Source organism: Triturus cristatus, chromosome 3_2 (assembly GCF_964204655.1).
Source record: "Triturus cristatus chromosome 3_2, aTriCri1.1, whole genome shotgun sequence".
NCBI classification, from domain to species: Eukaryota; Metazoa; Chordata; class Amphibia; order Caudata; family Salamandridae; genus Triturus; species Triturus cristatus.
The window spans coordinates 824,914,545-824,931,752 of record NC_140584.1 but is presented as its reverse complement, the minus strand read 5'-3'; the positions used below and the strand labels follow the sequence as shown (position 1 = coordinate 824,931,752).

The following is a 17,208-nucleotide window of genomic DNA, read 5'->3' as shown; positions in this document are numbered from 1 at the left end:
CAGCATTTTGTTACCCAACACCAACTGTCTTGTGTGTGTCATTTGGGTAACCTATTATGGGGGAGGGGGGACAGCGGGGTGCCCCTGGGGGTACTATGCCTGCTGTCCCTCGAGCTCCTCGGTCTCTGCCCCTGTCTCTTATCCTTCTCACCTGTCCCTTTCTCCTACCCCTTCCGCCTCCACTCGCTGATGTCTCCTTTAGCCCCTGCTCCAACGGCTGTTCCCTGTCTCGGCTGTCTCTCCGAGATACTCGTGGTCTTTTGTGTTTTACCTAATCTTTCTCGCTTTTATCCTTTTTTCTGTCACTTTTATCTCCCACCTCTCTTACCTTCTCTCCCTCTTTCTCTGCTCTCTCTTACCCACTCGTTCTTACCTTCTCAAACACCCCTCTGCGTTTTGCTGTCTCTTAGCTCTGCCTCTTTTACCCCCCTCTGTCTATGCTGTTTGTGCTAACTCCCTGTCGTTTACCACTTTATTCTCGGTGCACCTTCCCTTTCCTACAAAGCTATTTTGCAAGTCAGTGACTCACAAAATAGCGTTTGTACATACCACCACAGTTTTTTGCGGTTGCAAATGGGTTGATCTCCCTTTTGTGACCACAAAAAAAACTGTCGCACATCTGGTCCAGGGTCCCTAACCATGTTGCATTGCAGGGATTAAGCAGGTGTTTCATTTCACTAAGCATGTATCCTATCAAGAAATGAGATTGTGGTGCCAGTGTTAATTGCATCAAAGTCTTCTTGTCCACATCAAACGAGAGCTACTATGGAGTACATGTAACTGGATGAGGGAGATCACCATTTATCCATTTTTGGAAAGCACATGTGGAAAACATGGGTGAACTAAAATTCAGCTTTCTTTGAAACACAAAACTTTCCTCCAGTGGCGAGAAAGAGCATTTTGTTCTTTTTCCAGTTTTGACGATCCTCCCGCGCAGGACGACAGACTGGAGCCAGACTGCACAAATGTAAAACTTGGGTTGATAGCCAAACGCTACAAACACAGGTGAGATGTTAGATTTGACTGGGCTTAGAGTAAGCCAAGGTCTACTGTAAAAGAAACAGAGATTTCCACTCGGCCATCGGGTAACTCCAGTATCCAGGGAAGAGATGAGACAGCCTACAGCTTTTGCAACTATACAGATGATGTCCTAAATAGATATTGGTACACAACACACGAGGAAAGGCCAGGACCCCAGTAATTGGTGGCTGGCAGGACCTTTGCAGGATGGAGTCAGTAAGCAGCCTTCCCGACAGGGGTGCAGGTAAAAAAGCCTGGACCACTGAGCTGTAATCTGCAACCGCCGGTCACACCGCAGCCCACCAGAAGGAGGGGGAAGTAACTACCTTCACTGTGATGAGATGCACCCCAGGTGTACCCCGTTTCAGACGTACTGTGCTCTGCTGGTGAACATCTCTCATTCAAAAGTGGAGAATCTCCAGTGGATTCACAGGTTGTCACATTTTTGCCTCTATGACCTATCTAAGGTTTGTCTTCCATTTCAGCAAAAACGTGTGTTTGACACAGGAGCATAACGACGTCAGGTCTGTTCAGTTAATATCTTATGTATATGCCCCTCCAGAAAAACCTTAAACAAACTACAGAAAGTTTAATTCCTTGCTGTGCAGATTATTTTTGTCGTAAACACCAAGGCCCATTTTAGTCTTGGTTGCCCTATATTACAGCTATTACAGCAGTATGGCGACCAGACAGCTCTCTAAAAGCCCTCCAGAAAGTCAAGCGCAATGCATCCACACCAGCACAGACTATGGGGCTGATTAGGATGGCGGGCGGACTAGTGGAAACAGGACCATCCGCCAGTAATGCGGCGGTCCCGCAGCCCTGATTAGGATGCGACCGCCACTCTGTGCATGCAAATGGACGGGGGTACATCCCTGCCAGCCTTTCCATGGCGGTGAGCCAGGCATGGAAAGGCCTTCACAACACACCATCCTAATATGGATGGTGGTGCCTGCTAGGCACCGCCATCATGTTAGGGGCCAATTTCGCCTGGCCGGCAATTGGAACGATTGCTGACCGTCGGAAAAGCAGCGCACGGACTTTCCATCTGCCGTGGTACCCCCGCCATGGTAATATGGCGGGGGGTAAATGTGGTTGTGATAGCGGGCAGATCGCCACCGCCGGCCGGGCGGTGGCGATCCACCTGCCATCATAATCAACCCCTTTGTATGAATTTGTGTCATCCTTAGGGGTGGAAGTCTTTAAAACAAGATTTTGGGGTCTCGATTCAGAGAAGTCAAAAACGCCAAACATCTCAAGAATATTGGCATAATACTGTTTTTCTATTAAAAGTGAAACTTAGAATCAACAATGTGTGTTTGCAATATGTATTTGGTGTATTTTTTTCATTATTACCATTATTATTATCGGTGTTAGTATTATTATCATTATACTAAATGCAATACCATTACTCACGTTTACAAACAGAGAAACATGCACACAAATCCTAGCAAGAAGCAGAAGATTGTGGTTGCTGTACTCCATCTACACACTACAGTACCCATCAATCATTCTCTGTAGTGTGAACAAATGAAGCACATAATCTGCAGAGTTTCAAAATGTATTTGGATTTTTCTTTAACTACTTGCCTTAGTTCTCTTGACGGGGACCAAATATGGCTGTGGAGGAGGCGGCTGCGGAGCCTGCACCGTCATGGTATCCACATTCAATCCAGTGAACAAGAAGATCCTGTATCCTTCCATCTTTACGGGCGAAGTGTTTATTGGACACAGCATTGTATTTTATTTCCAGGCGAAGAGCGGCACACAAAGTCACTGCGCCTGCATTTCCCAAACTTACACACCGAACTGGAAGACAACTTCAGGTGCTCGACATGCAAATCAGTGTTCTTGGAATGCTAGACCATTACTGCACAGTAAACTTCAGGGCATATTAACAAGCGCCTATCGCCACAGGAACGTCACGTTTAATGACGTTCCTGTGGAAATAGGGGCTTGGCCTTATTTACAAGGCAGCGTTAAGCCACTTTATGTGGCTTAACGCCACCTTGAAATAAGTCACCATTTCACGCTATACGTAGCATGAAAGGGGTGGGCAATGGGTGTTGCGGTGGGCATTCCACCGCAACACCCATTGATTTTGACGCTGCCCCATATTTACAAGGGTGGAATACAAAGTCATTGTGTGTGCATTTTCCAAACTTTCACTCCTATCTCGGTGCTCGACATGCAAATGTTAGCTCTTGGAATATAAGGCCATTACTGCTACAGTAAACTTCGTGCTCAAAATTATCTTTATTGACCCTCATTTCCTAGCCTAGCAGACATCGCATTGATCTGCATGTGACTATGCACCTGCTGAGATCCTTGGTTATTGAATTAAAGCAATCAATTGTAAAACTGCTGTTTTAAGTGGCTCTCGCCTGTTACCAACCAAGAAGATCTTTTTGCAATTGTGATGCTAAATCCCATTAATGGAAGCGATCCCAAGTCTAGGATTGTTGACTTCTCACTGGAGGTAAATTTGTCTTTGTTGTGTTTGGCCAAGTTGTGCGTCGTTATGTTATCTCATGGATACTTGATAACGCGCATGTTCACCATTGGTTTCCTCGCACTGAAAATGTGACCTGTGTGAAGAACTGAAGAAGAGGATAGCCACTCATCAGAGTTAATATCAACAATGACATATGTAAAAGATGGCAGCAACAGTCAAAAGCAAAGCTTGTTATCCACAAAGTGACATAAGTCAATCTTTATGAGAGTCACTGTATACTGTGGTGGTAACTGAGTTTCAGCTGTTGGAGTCTATATTAGTCCTGAGGTATCTGAAACCTGATGGCAGATGGGAATTTGCATGGCAGCAAATGGCATGTATTGATCCATTGTTGTCTGTGCTACGAGAGTAGGACATTGTACAGGTGGCGAGACACCATGTTTTTTTTATTTCAGGTGAGAGGAGGCACAATAAGGTGCCAAGTATTTTCTTCTATTTTGAAAAGTGTAAGGAGACTGGGGTCTTGAGAAAAGTAAGGAATCTGTGTTTTTTGGGATGGGGAAGCACAAGGAAGGTGATGGAGGGTACTTGCTTATTAGATATTTGTATCTGTGTTTGTTTTGACAAACAGGGACAAGGTGAAAGTGTAGCAGGAGATAAACAGGTTTTTTTTAGGTTGGTTTTGAGGAGGGAGGTAGCAGGGGGAGTCCTATAAATTTTGGATGGGCCCCCAAGACTCCTATTCTCTAGTAAAGCCTACAAGAGGGGACAGGAAAGGTGGTAGTTCTCCAGCTACGTATAAGTAGCTCTCCTGTGTGAAGCCCCGTGAACTAAATGAGAAGCTTCTCCTTGGTTAAGTGAATATATGTACATAAAACCTGAAAACCGTGTATTTAAAATGAAAATGTACTATTCCAATAAGAGCCACATTAAGCCTCATATTTTGCCTTTTTGTGGCGCATCATTTGGTCAGACGTGCTGCATAATTTAGTCCTACCGTGCTGCATAATTCCATTAGCCATGCTGACCCTGTGTACAGTAGCATTTTTGAATAAGGTCTTGCATATTCAAAGTGCTTTGTGTTACAGGCATGGACTTCATAGTGTTATAAATGCAGAAGCCACCATTACCGACTGTGATGTTTGGTGAAAAATGACAGAATTTGAAATACTTATTTAAAGCTGATATTTGAGTAATAAAAATCAAACTGTGTGGAGAAGCACATATTACTAGTAACTTGCTGCTAGTGTCATTGTAGCGATGGGTATTCCGTGTTAGCCATGTAGAGACAAAGCATTTTTTACATTACTGCTGGCAGCCATGCCTGGTGCATTGATGTGAACACTGCTGAATAATCTTGCCTATGGTGGCCACTAATGTGACCTTGTTTTATGTAGTTACCCTCACATCTCGAGTAATGTTAGATGCTCGAGAGGATTTTCATGGAACATAAGTAGAGCTTATTACAGAGAAGGTTGGAGACCCCTGGTATTGGTCATGTTCAATATCAGGTTGTGGATACGATACCATCCACAATCAGGAGTGTCCAATCACGGGGTTCCAGGTATGTCAAAGACAACTTGAGCTGCATACAGCCTTACACCCCATGGTGTGAGGCTGCGGAGCTATCAGTCCCCACTGGAAATCAGGCAGTTGTGACAACTGTTTGCTCTAGAAGTTTAGAACTGATAGACCCGAAAGCTTATTGGTTGATATATTGACACATAATTCAGAATGGCAATTAATGTACAGAATGCTGTTAAATGCCCTCCCTTGAACCTCATAACATTCTGTGTTTTCACCTAAACGTAGTCTACAGCCACAGTACCAAGGAACAAAAAAAGGGCCTGCGGCTCTGGCAGGCGGGCCCGCTCTTCCGTGGTCTTCACCTCTCGCTCTTCCTCGTGGGCACTCCTCTTATTATTCACAAAGTAACATACATATCAGTGATCTATTTTCATAATCCTTATTTCCTTTATAATCCAAAGTCATTACACTGCGAACGCCTGCCTACTCCCTATCTGCTCTCTGCATGGCACAGCAGTGACCACCGTAGAAGGCATTGGCAGCACCACCACCAAGCTGCACCCCGCGCAGGTAAGAGTATTTCCATCACCCCTATGTGTTTTGGTTTTCTATTTACTTTGAGATGACTATTTATGTCTGTGAATGATGTTGCTTGTATTGCTCTAGTTATGTTCCAAGATAGGCATTTAGAGGTGTTATATCATCTCATCATGCTATGTTAATTTTGGGACAAATAAATGTCTCTCACAGACTCTACTGTTGTCCTGAACACAAAGTGTAATGATTGATCGACCTGGGATCATGGAAACTGCATTCATGTGTCCTGTTCAGTGAAAGAGTTTTATCAGACAGAGTGCCGGTCAATATCTGTGACATGGGTGCCCTTGATGGAGTGATGTATGGGTTCAGGTCACCATAAGACGATGTTTTTAGTCCTTGATTTTTATTTTAGAAAATCATTAAATTCCATGTTTTAGTCATGATTTTATAGTCATGGCCCAGGTGACAATGCAACCGATTAAATTAAAATAGCAGGATAGAAAGGTAGCTAAAGCAATTCTTTCAGGCATTACATTTTAGCATTGGGTAACAGAGAATACATTGTTACACTGTGAAAACATGTTTTTATTATTACAACCCAATGCGTTCCTAGAATGTAACAGTTTTATGTTAAATATTCCTATAAAACATTGAAAAGTTATTTTTTTACTAACGGGAAAGGGCAGGTATGATATTTTTGCAAGAAGCCCACAATTGCTAAATATGTCTTTCTCCTAATTAGTTTTGTTAGTGTCATTACTAGTATCTATTTTTAAGATTTTTTTAAAATGCGTTTTGGGGCTAGCTGAGCTCTGAAATGACTGCGCAATGCCAGAGCGCCGGCGTGGCCCTTTTCTTAGGGTTGGCTCCCACTGTAAGGAGATTGTGCTGGGCTCTTAGCAGTGCGGCGGCTCCCAGACGGTGTGCTTCCATTCTGGAGCTGTTGGATGGGTTTGCTGACTGCTCAGAGGCCCAGTGTTGTGACAGGGTACAGCAGCTCCCAAGTAGAAATCAGGGTGGTGGCCTCCTCTGGCTGAGGGCTCACAGCTCAACTTAGCTGCAGATTTCTTGGAATGTGTGGCCCTCGGGACTCATTCAGAGGCCCCAGGTTGAAACCAGTGAGTAGGGTCCTCCCGCGATAAGGAGCTGACTGTGGCAATAATAACAGATAGATGGCGGTGACTGGACACCTTGGGTGGGCCAATGTGGTGCGGTTGCTACTGTCTCGCCCTCGTACTGTAACTGCTGGCTTTTTGTGACATAGAGGCGAGTGCTTACCAAGCTCTCACGACTCCGACTCAGAAGAAACAATTAAAGCTGTTAAAAGTAGAATTTATGTTTATTGGTTCAGAACACTCTGTGACCAGAGAATCAGAAAGAGTCAATGTTGCAGTAGCTGCAGTTGTGGAGCCGACTCTCTCACAAGGAGAGAGTTTGATGGTTTGTTTCCATTCTAGGAGCAGTAGAGGGGCCTACAAAGCACATAGAGGTAAAATGCCTTCAATTGAAGGAGCCCTTGAAGCTATGATGGGTCGCATACCTGATACAGAATGAAAGGTGGGGAAGATGGATGTACGATTGCAGGAGTGCAGCGGTAGGTCTCCTAGAGCCCAGCGATCTGTGTACTGCCCCCTTTGAACTATAGGAATCAAACTTTACAACTTGAGAATGAAGCAAGAGCTGCCAGAATTTTGAATTCTTGATTGGCCTCCAAAAGCTAATCAAACACACAAAATATAATGGAAGGAATATTTGTAAATAGTATAACCACTATGAATAATATGGATTAGACCTAAATATCTGTAAATCAGCTTTGGTCTTGCTCTAATGGAAAAACTCGAATAAGCCAGGTCATCTCTGAACCGGAACACAATCAACCCAAGATCGATTTTGGGCTGGTTGGGCCTCCTCAGTTGTGTGCAGCTTGGTTCCAGTGGCAAAGTGAGCACAGGACTCACGTCTTGGCAAACCCTTGGCAACTTAGGACATGACACCAGAAACACAAAAAGTGATGGGAGAAATGCTTGCAAGTAGCCTAACCACTGGTAATCACATTCTTACACATTGTAAGTGTAGTTAAGCCATAACGAGTATATGGTCTGGGAGTTGGTCATTACGAACTCCACAGCTCCATAATGGTTTTACTAAAACCTGGAAAGTTTGGCAGCAAACTTCTCAGCAAATTAAAACCACACTGATGCTAGTGTGTGATTTAATGTAAAATGCACTCAGAGGGCATTTTAGAGATACCCTCTGAAAAACAACGACCATCCCTGCTGGGGTTCCTGAATGGCTGCCTGCCATTTGCCACCACCAGACAGGTTTCTGGACCCCCGGGTATAGAGCATCCGCACTCTGGGTCTCAAAACAAAGCCCATCCTGGGCAGAGGTGTCATGCCTCCTCTCCCAGGATGGGCTGGGTCCACGAAGGGGAAGCTTCAAAGGTCTGCCACCTTTGGAAGCTGTCCCTCCCTTTTGCTGTCCCTAGCAACTGGCTCCCACTGTTCTGCCCCCGACTGTGGGCGGGAGAATTGGCGGGAAAACCGAGCAAAGAAGAGAGATGTGCCCACCCCAGGTGGGGGAGGCGAGGTGAAGCACACATCTCAGTCCCCTCCATCTTGAAGATGAGGGGACTCAGCTAGTTAGGGAGAGGCTCATGCCCCCCTCCCCCTGGAGGATGGCATAATAAGGGGGCGTACCCACCACAAGGAGGGGACCCATTGGTCCCGACCTGCACGCCCCTTTTAATACCCCTAAACCTAGTATTTAGGGGCCACCCTGAATCTTGCCTCCTGAGATTCGAGGAATATAGAAAAAGGAGCAAAGAGCCATGTTGACCCAGACAGAAAAGGACACCAACTGCTTTGTCCCCAGCCCTACCGGCCTGATCCATCTATGACCTGCCTACAGCAAGAATCCTGGTGAATCCAGCAGCCAGCAACCCCCAGAGGACCTTCCCTGCAACCATCTTGCAGACTCTGTCTCCCGTGACCAGAGGATTTGCTAAAGCCAAGACTCACCCACAGAATCCATACTCCAGCCACTCCACGATTCTGCACCACGCTGTACCTGACGCCCATGGCCTGAGTTCGATTGGCTAAAAGCCACACGGAGGTCCCCCAGCGATCCTGACCTGGTATTTGGTTATCCCTGACCTCCCTAAAGCCTCAAGACCACGCCTGCAGGCAAAGCTGACAAGAAAACCAGAAGCCACCTTTGCACCCGATGACTCACAGCCTTGGGTAGCCGAACCAATGATGTCCAGGCATCCCCCAAGAACCTAACTTAACTCTCCAGCCAGTGGTTGCCTTCAAGATGCCTCTCTGTTCGAGCCTGCAGCAACTTTGCCAAACCAAAGGTCTCCATTGAGAATCACAGGGTCCACGACGTCTCCTTGGCACCTTGCACCAGGCCGCGCCAGTGCCGCTGGCGGTACAGCTCCTGTGCTTATTGTTGGCCCCTGCAGTGTTGGTCTTATCCCCAGGAGCTTTGCTCCCACACCTGAGTGGCCTGCTCGTAAGCAGTCCCTAGCCGAAGGTCCTCTTAGCTCCTTTGGCTAACATTGTGCTCCTGCACTCTGTGCCAGGCACCCCCAGTGCCGCTGGTGGTGCCCCTTGAGTGTTTCTCACACAAAAAGGAGGGTTAGAGGGAAGAATTAAGCTACTTACAACAGCTGTTGGCCTATATAACTTCCAATATGAATAAATCTCACATAAGATATAGGGTAGCTCACTGAAAAATAGAATCCAATAGAATCCACCGTTATCTTGGGCATGTGCCACTTTTGGACGAAAACCCTCACTCACCCGAGGGTGACATGCTTCATCATTGGGTTCCTCCAACACACGGGGACCGCAAGGTACCCCGTGTGGGCTACAACTTAACCCAAGAGGGAAGGAGCAGGAGTGCAAAAGCATGTGTTGGATCTACCAACTCGAAACGGTGATGAGGGGCAGAGTGCCTAAGTGATAGTAATTAAAATCAAGTGAGTATAGGGTTGGATATGCCCTATCTATTGACCAAGATGTTTCTGCCCTGGTGACATAGCTGTTTTTGGCATTCGTCACGATCAATAAGAAGTCACTCTGCAATATCAGTGCTCAAATCATAAAAAGTGTATACTTAAGTCTCAAGTGCTTGACATTCATACGGACAATCGTTCTACGTAATAGGTCAGCGGGCTCTGTAAAACAACAAAACTTCTATTAATATCAATTAATCACCCTTGTGACCATTGTCCAAAAAGTGGTAAGAATCATAAGGTAGAAAAACATGAGCCTTACCTAATGCATACTTCGTGTGTATCAACTCGACCGATTTCAGAGTCCCACATCACGCTCGGTATGCTATTAAAGTTAAAATGAATGTACTTTTATATTTAGCGTGTCAAATTCATATTGCAGACACCTTATTATGAGACTACACCTTTCAAGTTTTTATATAAAATGTGTTCGCATAATGTAAAGTAATCCAGATAGGCACGACAATTAACTTTCAAATGATAGAATCTTTATCAAATGTACTAACACACTACAAAGTTATAGACTATGCGGTCAAGAGTAGTGATGGCTGACATCCCTCATGGCCAAATGCCTGATAGAGACTCTTCCAGTAAACGTAAATAGCTTAACGGGAGGCAATCATCCCGACCAACACAGACCCACGGACGCGTGGTCACCAGTGTTAGCTATATGACAGTGCCAAAGTTTCACGACAAAAAACAAGCATTATTCGTGGTTGCTTACTTGCACGACGCGTGATACTGCTGTTCGGACTCTGCCGGGAGTAACGCGTAGCTCAAGCATGTTTGTTTATATGCGGAAGTATTTCGAGCAGCCGATCACGTGAGTGCGTACGCGTCACTGCGTGCGCACACAACGATCGTGATGGGCTCAAAAACCGAAGCTGCAAAACACACACAGCACAGGGCATGAACGAATGGTTAAAATATCGACATCTTGAACGTTCAGAACAGGTTCAACCACTAACTGTATAACACACAGCACAGGGCGCTAACATTTATTTGGGTGCTAAAAATATATTTAACTGTCGACGTATTGAATCTTCAATCGACAAACTGTTGATACTTCCATTTTTTATCGTTTGTTTTAATTAAAACGAGAATAGAACCTGCAACAATTACCAAAGTGAATTATGGTGCAATTCTCATGGAATCACGTGGGGAATGTTATTTCGTTCTAACGTGGTTACTGTCTTCAAAAAACAAATATTGGAGGGTGTGAAAATAGGTAGAAAAACAACATCCTCCATTCCATCTTGCAATGTCTCACTGTATTAAATATAGCCAACTACAGGAGACCTATACATGAAATAGTGGTCTCTAGATCACTCCAAATCTGTCTCCTTGCGCACAATGGTGGTCAGTCAATAGATATAGGAATTAACAGTAGGTCTAACTGTTCCATACCAGGGAGTGGGCAGAGAAAGAATGTGTAAAATAGTTGGTTACACAATTAGTAGCCTATAGCCATCTCTAACCTTATTATCCCAAGCAACATGTAATATAGAAAAGGCTAAACAAAAATTCTATATCACAACAACAATCTGGATGAAGATGTAGTTAATGATGTTGTAATAAGAACATGTCACTTTCCATGGGAATTAAGTGCACACCAGGGTATATCATCATTGAGCCCATAAATATGGCTGCTCAATCTGAACACCCAGCGTTGTTCTCTTAGGAACAAAATTGTCTCTAAAGGACCCATGTTCCTATGATAATGGGGTTTATCAAGAACTACCCATTTAAGATCCATTTCGGAGTGGTTTGCATCTAGAAAGTGCCTAGTCAATTTCGTATTTGATTTCTTACACTTGATGGAACTTTTATGTTCAATCAACCTGGTTTTTACTTTCCGAGTAGTCATGCCTACATAATACAGTTTACAGTGACACTGTATGAGGTAAACAACTCCTTCTGAATTACAATTGGTGTGTGAAGTAAGACGCCAGGGCGTTTTTAATCCTAGATCTATTGAAAATGTTTGTGTAGTAAGATGACATACTGCACAAGATTCACAAGGATAATGCCCTATGACTGGTATACCAATATTGATTGTCCGTAGTTGACTCGTGACATTAGTGACTCTCGGCCGAGAGTGTACCAAGATGTTTCCAAGATTCCTACTTCGTCTAAATGCAAAGAGGGGTTTCTCACAAGTCTTTTTACCCTTATTAAGGATATTCCAATTGGTATTGATTGCCTTTTTTATGGTTGTGCTCAGATGGCTGAAAGTACTGACACAAACTAAGCGATCAGAGGAAGGTTTGACGATAGTTTCTAACAGAGCTTCTCTGTTATTGTTCAAAGCTCTCTTCTTTGCCTTGCGTACCAATCCTGCTGGATAATGACGTGTTTGAAGTTGCACACTAAGATTGGTAGCATGTTTGTGATATGTCGCAAGTTCAGTACAGTTTCTTCTTAACCTTAAAAATTGTCCAACAGGTAGATTATCACGAAGTGCCCTAAGATGGAAACTTCTATAGTTGAGCAAGGAATTGCATGCCATAGGTTTCTGATATAGTTCCGTATAGATTTTACCATCATGAGGATATAACCTCAAATCCAGGAAGGGCAGGGTCTCATTGCTAGCTTCCCAAGTGAAATTGAGGTGGATATTGAGAGAATTGAACCAAAAAGATAAATCTGATATTGAGTCATTATCACCTTCCCAGATAATGAAAATATCATCGATATATGGCTTCCACAGTAATAACTTACTGTGGAAGGGATTATGGTCAGGATATATATGGGTGACCTCAAACCAGTGCATGAACAAATTGGCCATACTGGGAGCGCAAGTGCTGCCCATCGAAGTGCCCATGACTTGCCAATATAGTTGTTCTTCGAAAGAGAAATAATTCTCTCTCATTGCCAGTTCAGCACACTTCATTACAAAGGCTGTAGGTGTTTGGTCACTACGAGGGTTTTCTTCCAACAAAACTATGATGGTACAGAGAGTCTCCTCTTGTGGAATGTTAGCGTACAAGGCCTCCACGTCAAATGAAGCCATAAGATGTTTAGTAGAATTAAATTCAATCGACGTAAGAAAGGAAAGGACATGTTTAGTGTCTTGCAGGTATGATGGCATCTGTGCTACCAAAGGTCGTAAAAATCAGTCAAAGAATTGCGATAATGGTTCTAGTATCGAACCAATACCAGAAACTATCGGTCTTCCAGGAGGTGGTATCTGGTTCTTGTGTATCTTGGGCAAGATGTAAAATGCCGGAACCTTCGGATGTTTAAGATTCAAGAATTCGGCTTCATTTCTGGTGATCCATCCTGCTTCCAAACCTTCTTGCACAAGACTACGAATGGCAATCTGTAGTCTATTCGTGGGATCAAGTTTGATAGGCTTATAGTATTTGAGATTATTTAGTTGTCTGAGACACTCTGTCCGATAGGAAGTGGCATCCATCAACACTGTCGCTCCACCCTTATCTGCTTGTTTGATAACAATAGAAGAATCAGAGCCAAGTTGCCAAGGGCTGCTCAAAATACTTCCGCATAAAAACAAACATGCTTGAGCTACGCGTTACTCCTGGTAGAGTCCGAACAGCAGTATCACGCGTCGTGCAAGTAAGCAACCACGAATAATGCTTGTTTTTTGGCGTGAAACTTTGGCACTGTCATATAGCTAACACTTGTGACCACGCGTCCGTGGGTCTGTGTTGGTCGGGATGATTGCCTCCCGTTAAGCAATTTACGTTTACTGGAAGAGTCTCTATCAGGCATTTGGCTATGAGGGATGTCAGCCATCACTACTCTTGAACGCATAGTCTATAACTTTGTAGTGTGTTAATACATTTGATAAAGATTCTATCATTTGAAAGTCAATTGTCGTGCCTTACTGGATTACTTTACAGTATGCGAACACATTTTATATAAAAACTTGAAAGGTGTAGTCTCATAATAAGGTGTCTGCAATATGAATTTGACGCACTAAATATAAAAGTACATTCATTTTAACTTTAATAGCATACCGAGCGTGATGTGGGACTCTGAAATCGGTCGAGTTGATACACACGAAGTATGCTTTAAGTAAGGCTCATGTTTTTCTACCTTATGATTCTTACCACTTTTTGGACAATGGTCACAAGGGTGATTAATTGATATTAATAGAAGTTTTGTTGTTTTACAGAGCCCGCTGACCTATTACGTAGAACGATTGTCCGTATGAATGTCAAGCACTTGAGACTTAAGTATACACTTTTTATAATTTGATGCACATACAGTAATAATGCCTCCAGAATGAAATTAAAAATATGCCACAAACACATGTACACGTGGTTAGTGCAACTCAAGAGGTGCATGACCAGACAGACAAAATAAGCAGACTTGTGGCACACATGACATATACAAAACATACTGGTGTCATTGGTGGTAATCAACCATCGTAGGAAATGGCGCGATGGAACTCACCCAATTCGGGTTTAAGCCATGCCTCATCAATAGTTAGGCAGTGCAACGATCTTTACAAAAGTTAACGTCATGCTGGTTTTGAGGAGAGAAAGGGGGAAGATAAAAACACAATGGGTATTAGCAAAGATGGAAGGCTTCCCAAGGATGAACATCCTGTCAAAGTGGCATAGGTCTCTGGTGCCAAAGCGGGGGCAGGGGGAAAAACAGTGGGAACCTCTTACTTACAGTTTTCCTGGAAAACAGGTGCCGGGAACCTACCCCTTGCTCTGCCTCGTAGGTAGGAAGCGAGGTGTGTGAAGCCAGTGAGTTGAAGTATCAGGTAAACGCCCCGGAAGTGGAAGGTCGAGGGACGTGCGGCAGCCATCTTTGAAGGGAGTTGAAGCTACAAGCTCCCGGTTAAAACGGTATCAGCCATCTCAGAACGTGGAATGCATGTGGCATCCACAGTTCGATAAATATAGGGCGGCCATCTTATAACGTGGAATGTGCATAGCATCCAGAAGGTAGGTACTGTATTGGATGGGTCACGCGTGTGCTTGTATGCGCTAAATGTGTGCCCACCCTCGTGGGACATCTTGAGGCCAACGCCATTGGCAATGTAAAAGGGGTGAAGGAAGTACCCAATTGACCGACATCATCGGTCTGCAGGCCGAAGTCAAGCAATCATAGTGGGACACACAGATCATGCAGTGTAGTGATAACAAGTGGGTGAAGTCCCGGGATTGGGATGTAAACACTGACACCTCTACATGTGATAAATCCTGAAGGGATGTCATGATAGTTATCACACGTAAGAGGTGAAGAAGGGAGTCCACATGGCCATGGCGACAGGTTCTGTATGAAGCCAGGCTTGGTTATTGTGGCAAAGTAGATCGTGTTCAAGGGATAGTAAGTCCCCACTGGTGATGGCTAGTATATGCAGTCAGTGACATCAACTGCATGCAGTGGGAATCAAGAGGACAGATAGTGGGGGGAGGAGGCTCTAATTATTTACCTCCCCCTACGGAATATCCTCATTGAGCCCATCTCTGTTGCAGGATAGTCTGAAAATCCAGCGTTGCTCTCTCCTGAAGAGACCCTGTTTGCTAACATTGGGGTGGGCCTCAATCACTGTCCACCTTAAGCTATCAGGTGCGTGTCCCTTCTCTGTGAAATGTTGACAGAGTTGGTAGTTAGTCTGTTGCAGCGTATGTTGCTTCGGTGCTCCATAATCCTGACCATCACTGCCCTGGTTGTCATGCCGTTTACAAGGGCAGGTAATGGTGTAAATACAATTGTTGGTGTTGCAATTGGTGTGAGACCTTTGGACCCATATAAAAAGCACAATCCACCACTGAGTAAGGGTGTTGACCACCTTAGCCTCCTTCTCTTCTTTCCCCACCCTACAGGAACTGCACACTCCTTCGGTGCTGCATTGTATTTATTGGGGCCTGTATCCTGGACCTATACGCACCCCTTCTCCCTTATATGTATAGAGTACTTGAGCACGGTGAACCACTGTGGGATTCCCTTTTCCCCATAGGAGAAGTCTCCCTGGACACTATACCTTAACTTGGTACGGTATATAAAGAGCCAGCTTCCTACACCCCTCATTTATTATGGATTTCAGTCTGGACATCTTTTTATAAACTCAATTTTTTACACATCTGGAAAAGTGATTTGTGGGTAAGAGCAGACCGAATCTACTGTTTTTTTACACCTACAGAAGTCAAGCTTTGGGCAAAAAGAGTATGCTTACCATTTTGGTAAAATGTTAGAAAATACGGAATTTAATAAAGCGTAAGTTAAAAGCTGTATGCTGATAAAATCACTTTTTGGGTTGGAACCCAATGCTAATTTAGTGATTTTTAATTATGATACAATGCTATTGTCCAGATTGAAATTGTCGTCTCTTCTCTGTCTGCTTTGGTTTCCAAAAGGTTGGTGTTATCACGCCAATTTGGCGTTCTGACCATGTGATTATCCAACCCAGACTATGATGCAATCCCTTTTTTTGTAGTTTTAAAATCACCTCGTACAAAATTCTTAATTCAATCAATCAATCATGGTATTTATAAAGCGCACTACATACCCGTGAGGGTCACAAGGCGCTGAAGGGGGGGGGACACTGCTACTGTTCGAAGAGCCAGGTCTTGAGAAGTCTCCTGAAGGTAAGGAGGTCTTCAGTCTGCCGCAGGTGGATGGGGAGGGTGTTCCATGTCTTGGCGGCGAGGTGGGAGAAGGATCTGCCGCCGGCGATCACTCTTCGGATACGGGGGACGGTGGCGAGGGCGCGGTCTGTGGAGCGGAGCTGGCAGGTGGGGGTGTAGAGGCTGAGTCGGCTGTTGAGGTACGCTGGTCCGGTGTTGTGGAGTTCCTTGTGTGCGTGGGTGAGGAGCTTGAAGGTTATTCTCTTGTTGATGGGGAGCCAGTGCAGGTCTCTCAGGTGGGGTGTGATGTGGCTGCGGCGGGGGATGTCGAGGATCAGGTGGGCGGAGGCGTTCTGGATGCGTTGGAGCTGTTTCAGGAGTTTGGCTGGGGCTCCTGCGTAGAGTGTGTTGCCGTAGTCCAGTCTACTGCTGACGAGGCCCGGGTGACCGTCCTTCTCGTTTCGGTGGGGATCCACTTGAAGTTCCTGCGAAGCATGCGGAGGGTGTTGAAGCAGGAGGAGGAGACGGCGTTGGCCAGTTTCGTCATGGAGAGGGTGGAGTCGAGGATGACCCCTAGGTTGCGTGCATGGTCGGTGGGTGTGGGGGTGCGCCTAGTGCAGTCGGCCACCAGGAGTCGTCCCAAGCCGAGGGGGTGGGTCCGAGGATGAGGACCTCCGTCTTGTCCGAGTTCAGCTTCCGTCGGCTGTTTCTCATCTAGTCGGCGATGGCCTGCATTCCTTCGTGGAGGTTGGTTTTGGTGGTGTGGGGGTCTTTGGTGAGGGAGAGGATCAGCTGGGTGTCGTCGGCGTAGGAGATGATGTTGAGGTCGTGTCATCGTGCTACGTGGGCAAGTGGTGCCATGTATATGTTGAACAGCGTTGGGCTGAGGGATGAGCCTTGGGGGACGCCGCAGATGATTTTGGTGGCTTCGGAGCGGAAGGGGGGGGAGGCGGACGCTCTGAGGTCTGCCGGAGAGGAAGGAGGTGGTCCAGTCCAAGGCCTTCTCTTGGATTCCGGCGTCGTGGAGGCGTGTTCTTAGTGTGTGGTGGCAGACCGTGTCGAAGGCGGCTGACAGGTCCAAGAGGATGAGGGCCG

General features: G+C 45.3%; 1 protein-coding gene across 3 annotated transcripts in view; it reads left to right on the top strand.

Annotated features, from left to right (window-relative positions):
* Positions 1-17,208, top strand: part of LOC146858231 (aldehyde oxidase-like) — a 623,555-nt gene that overhangs the window by 204,695 nt on the left and 401,652 nt on the right. For all 3 annotated transcript variants that reach the window (XM_085649038.1, XM_085649037.1, XM_085649036.1), the window contains exons 3-4: positions 2,615-2,711; positions 5,463-5,571. In XM_085649038.1, the coding sequence (XP_085505164.1) occupies positions 2,615-2,711; positions 5,463-5,571 (206 nt within the window). The remainder of the gene's footprint in view (positions 1-2,614; positions 2,712-5,462; positions 5,572-17,208) is intronic.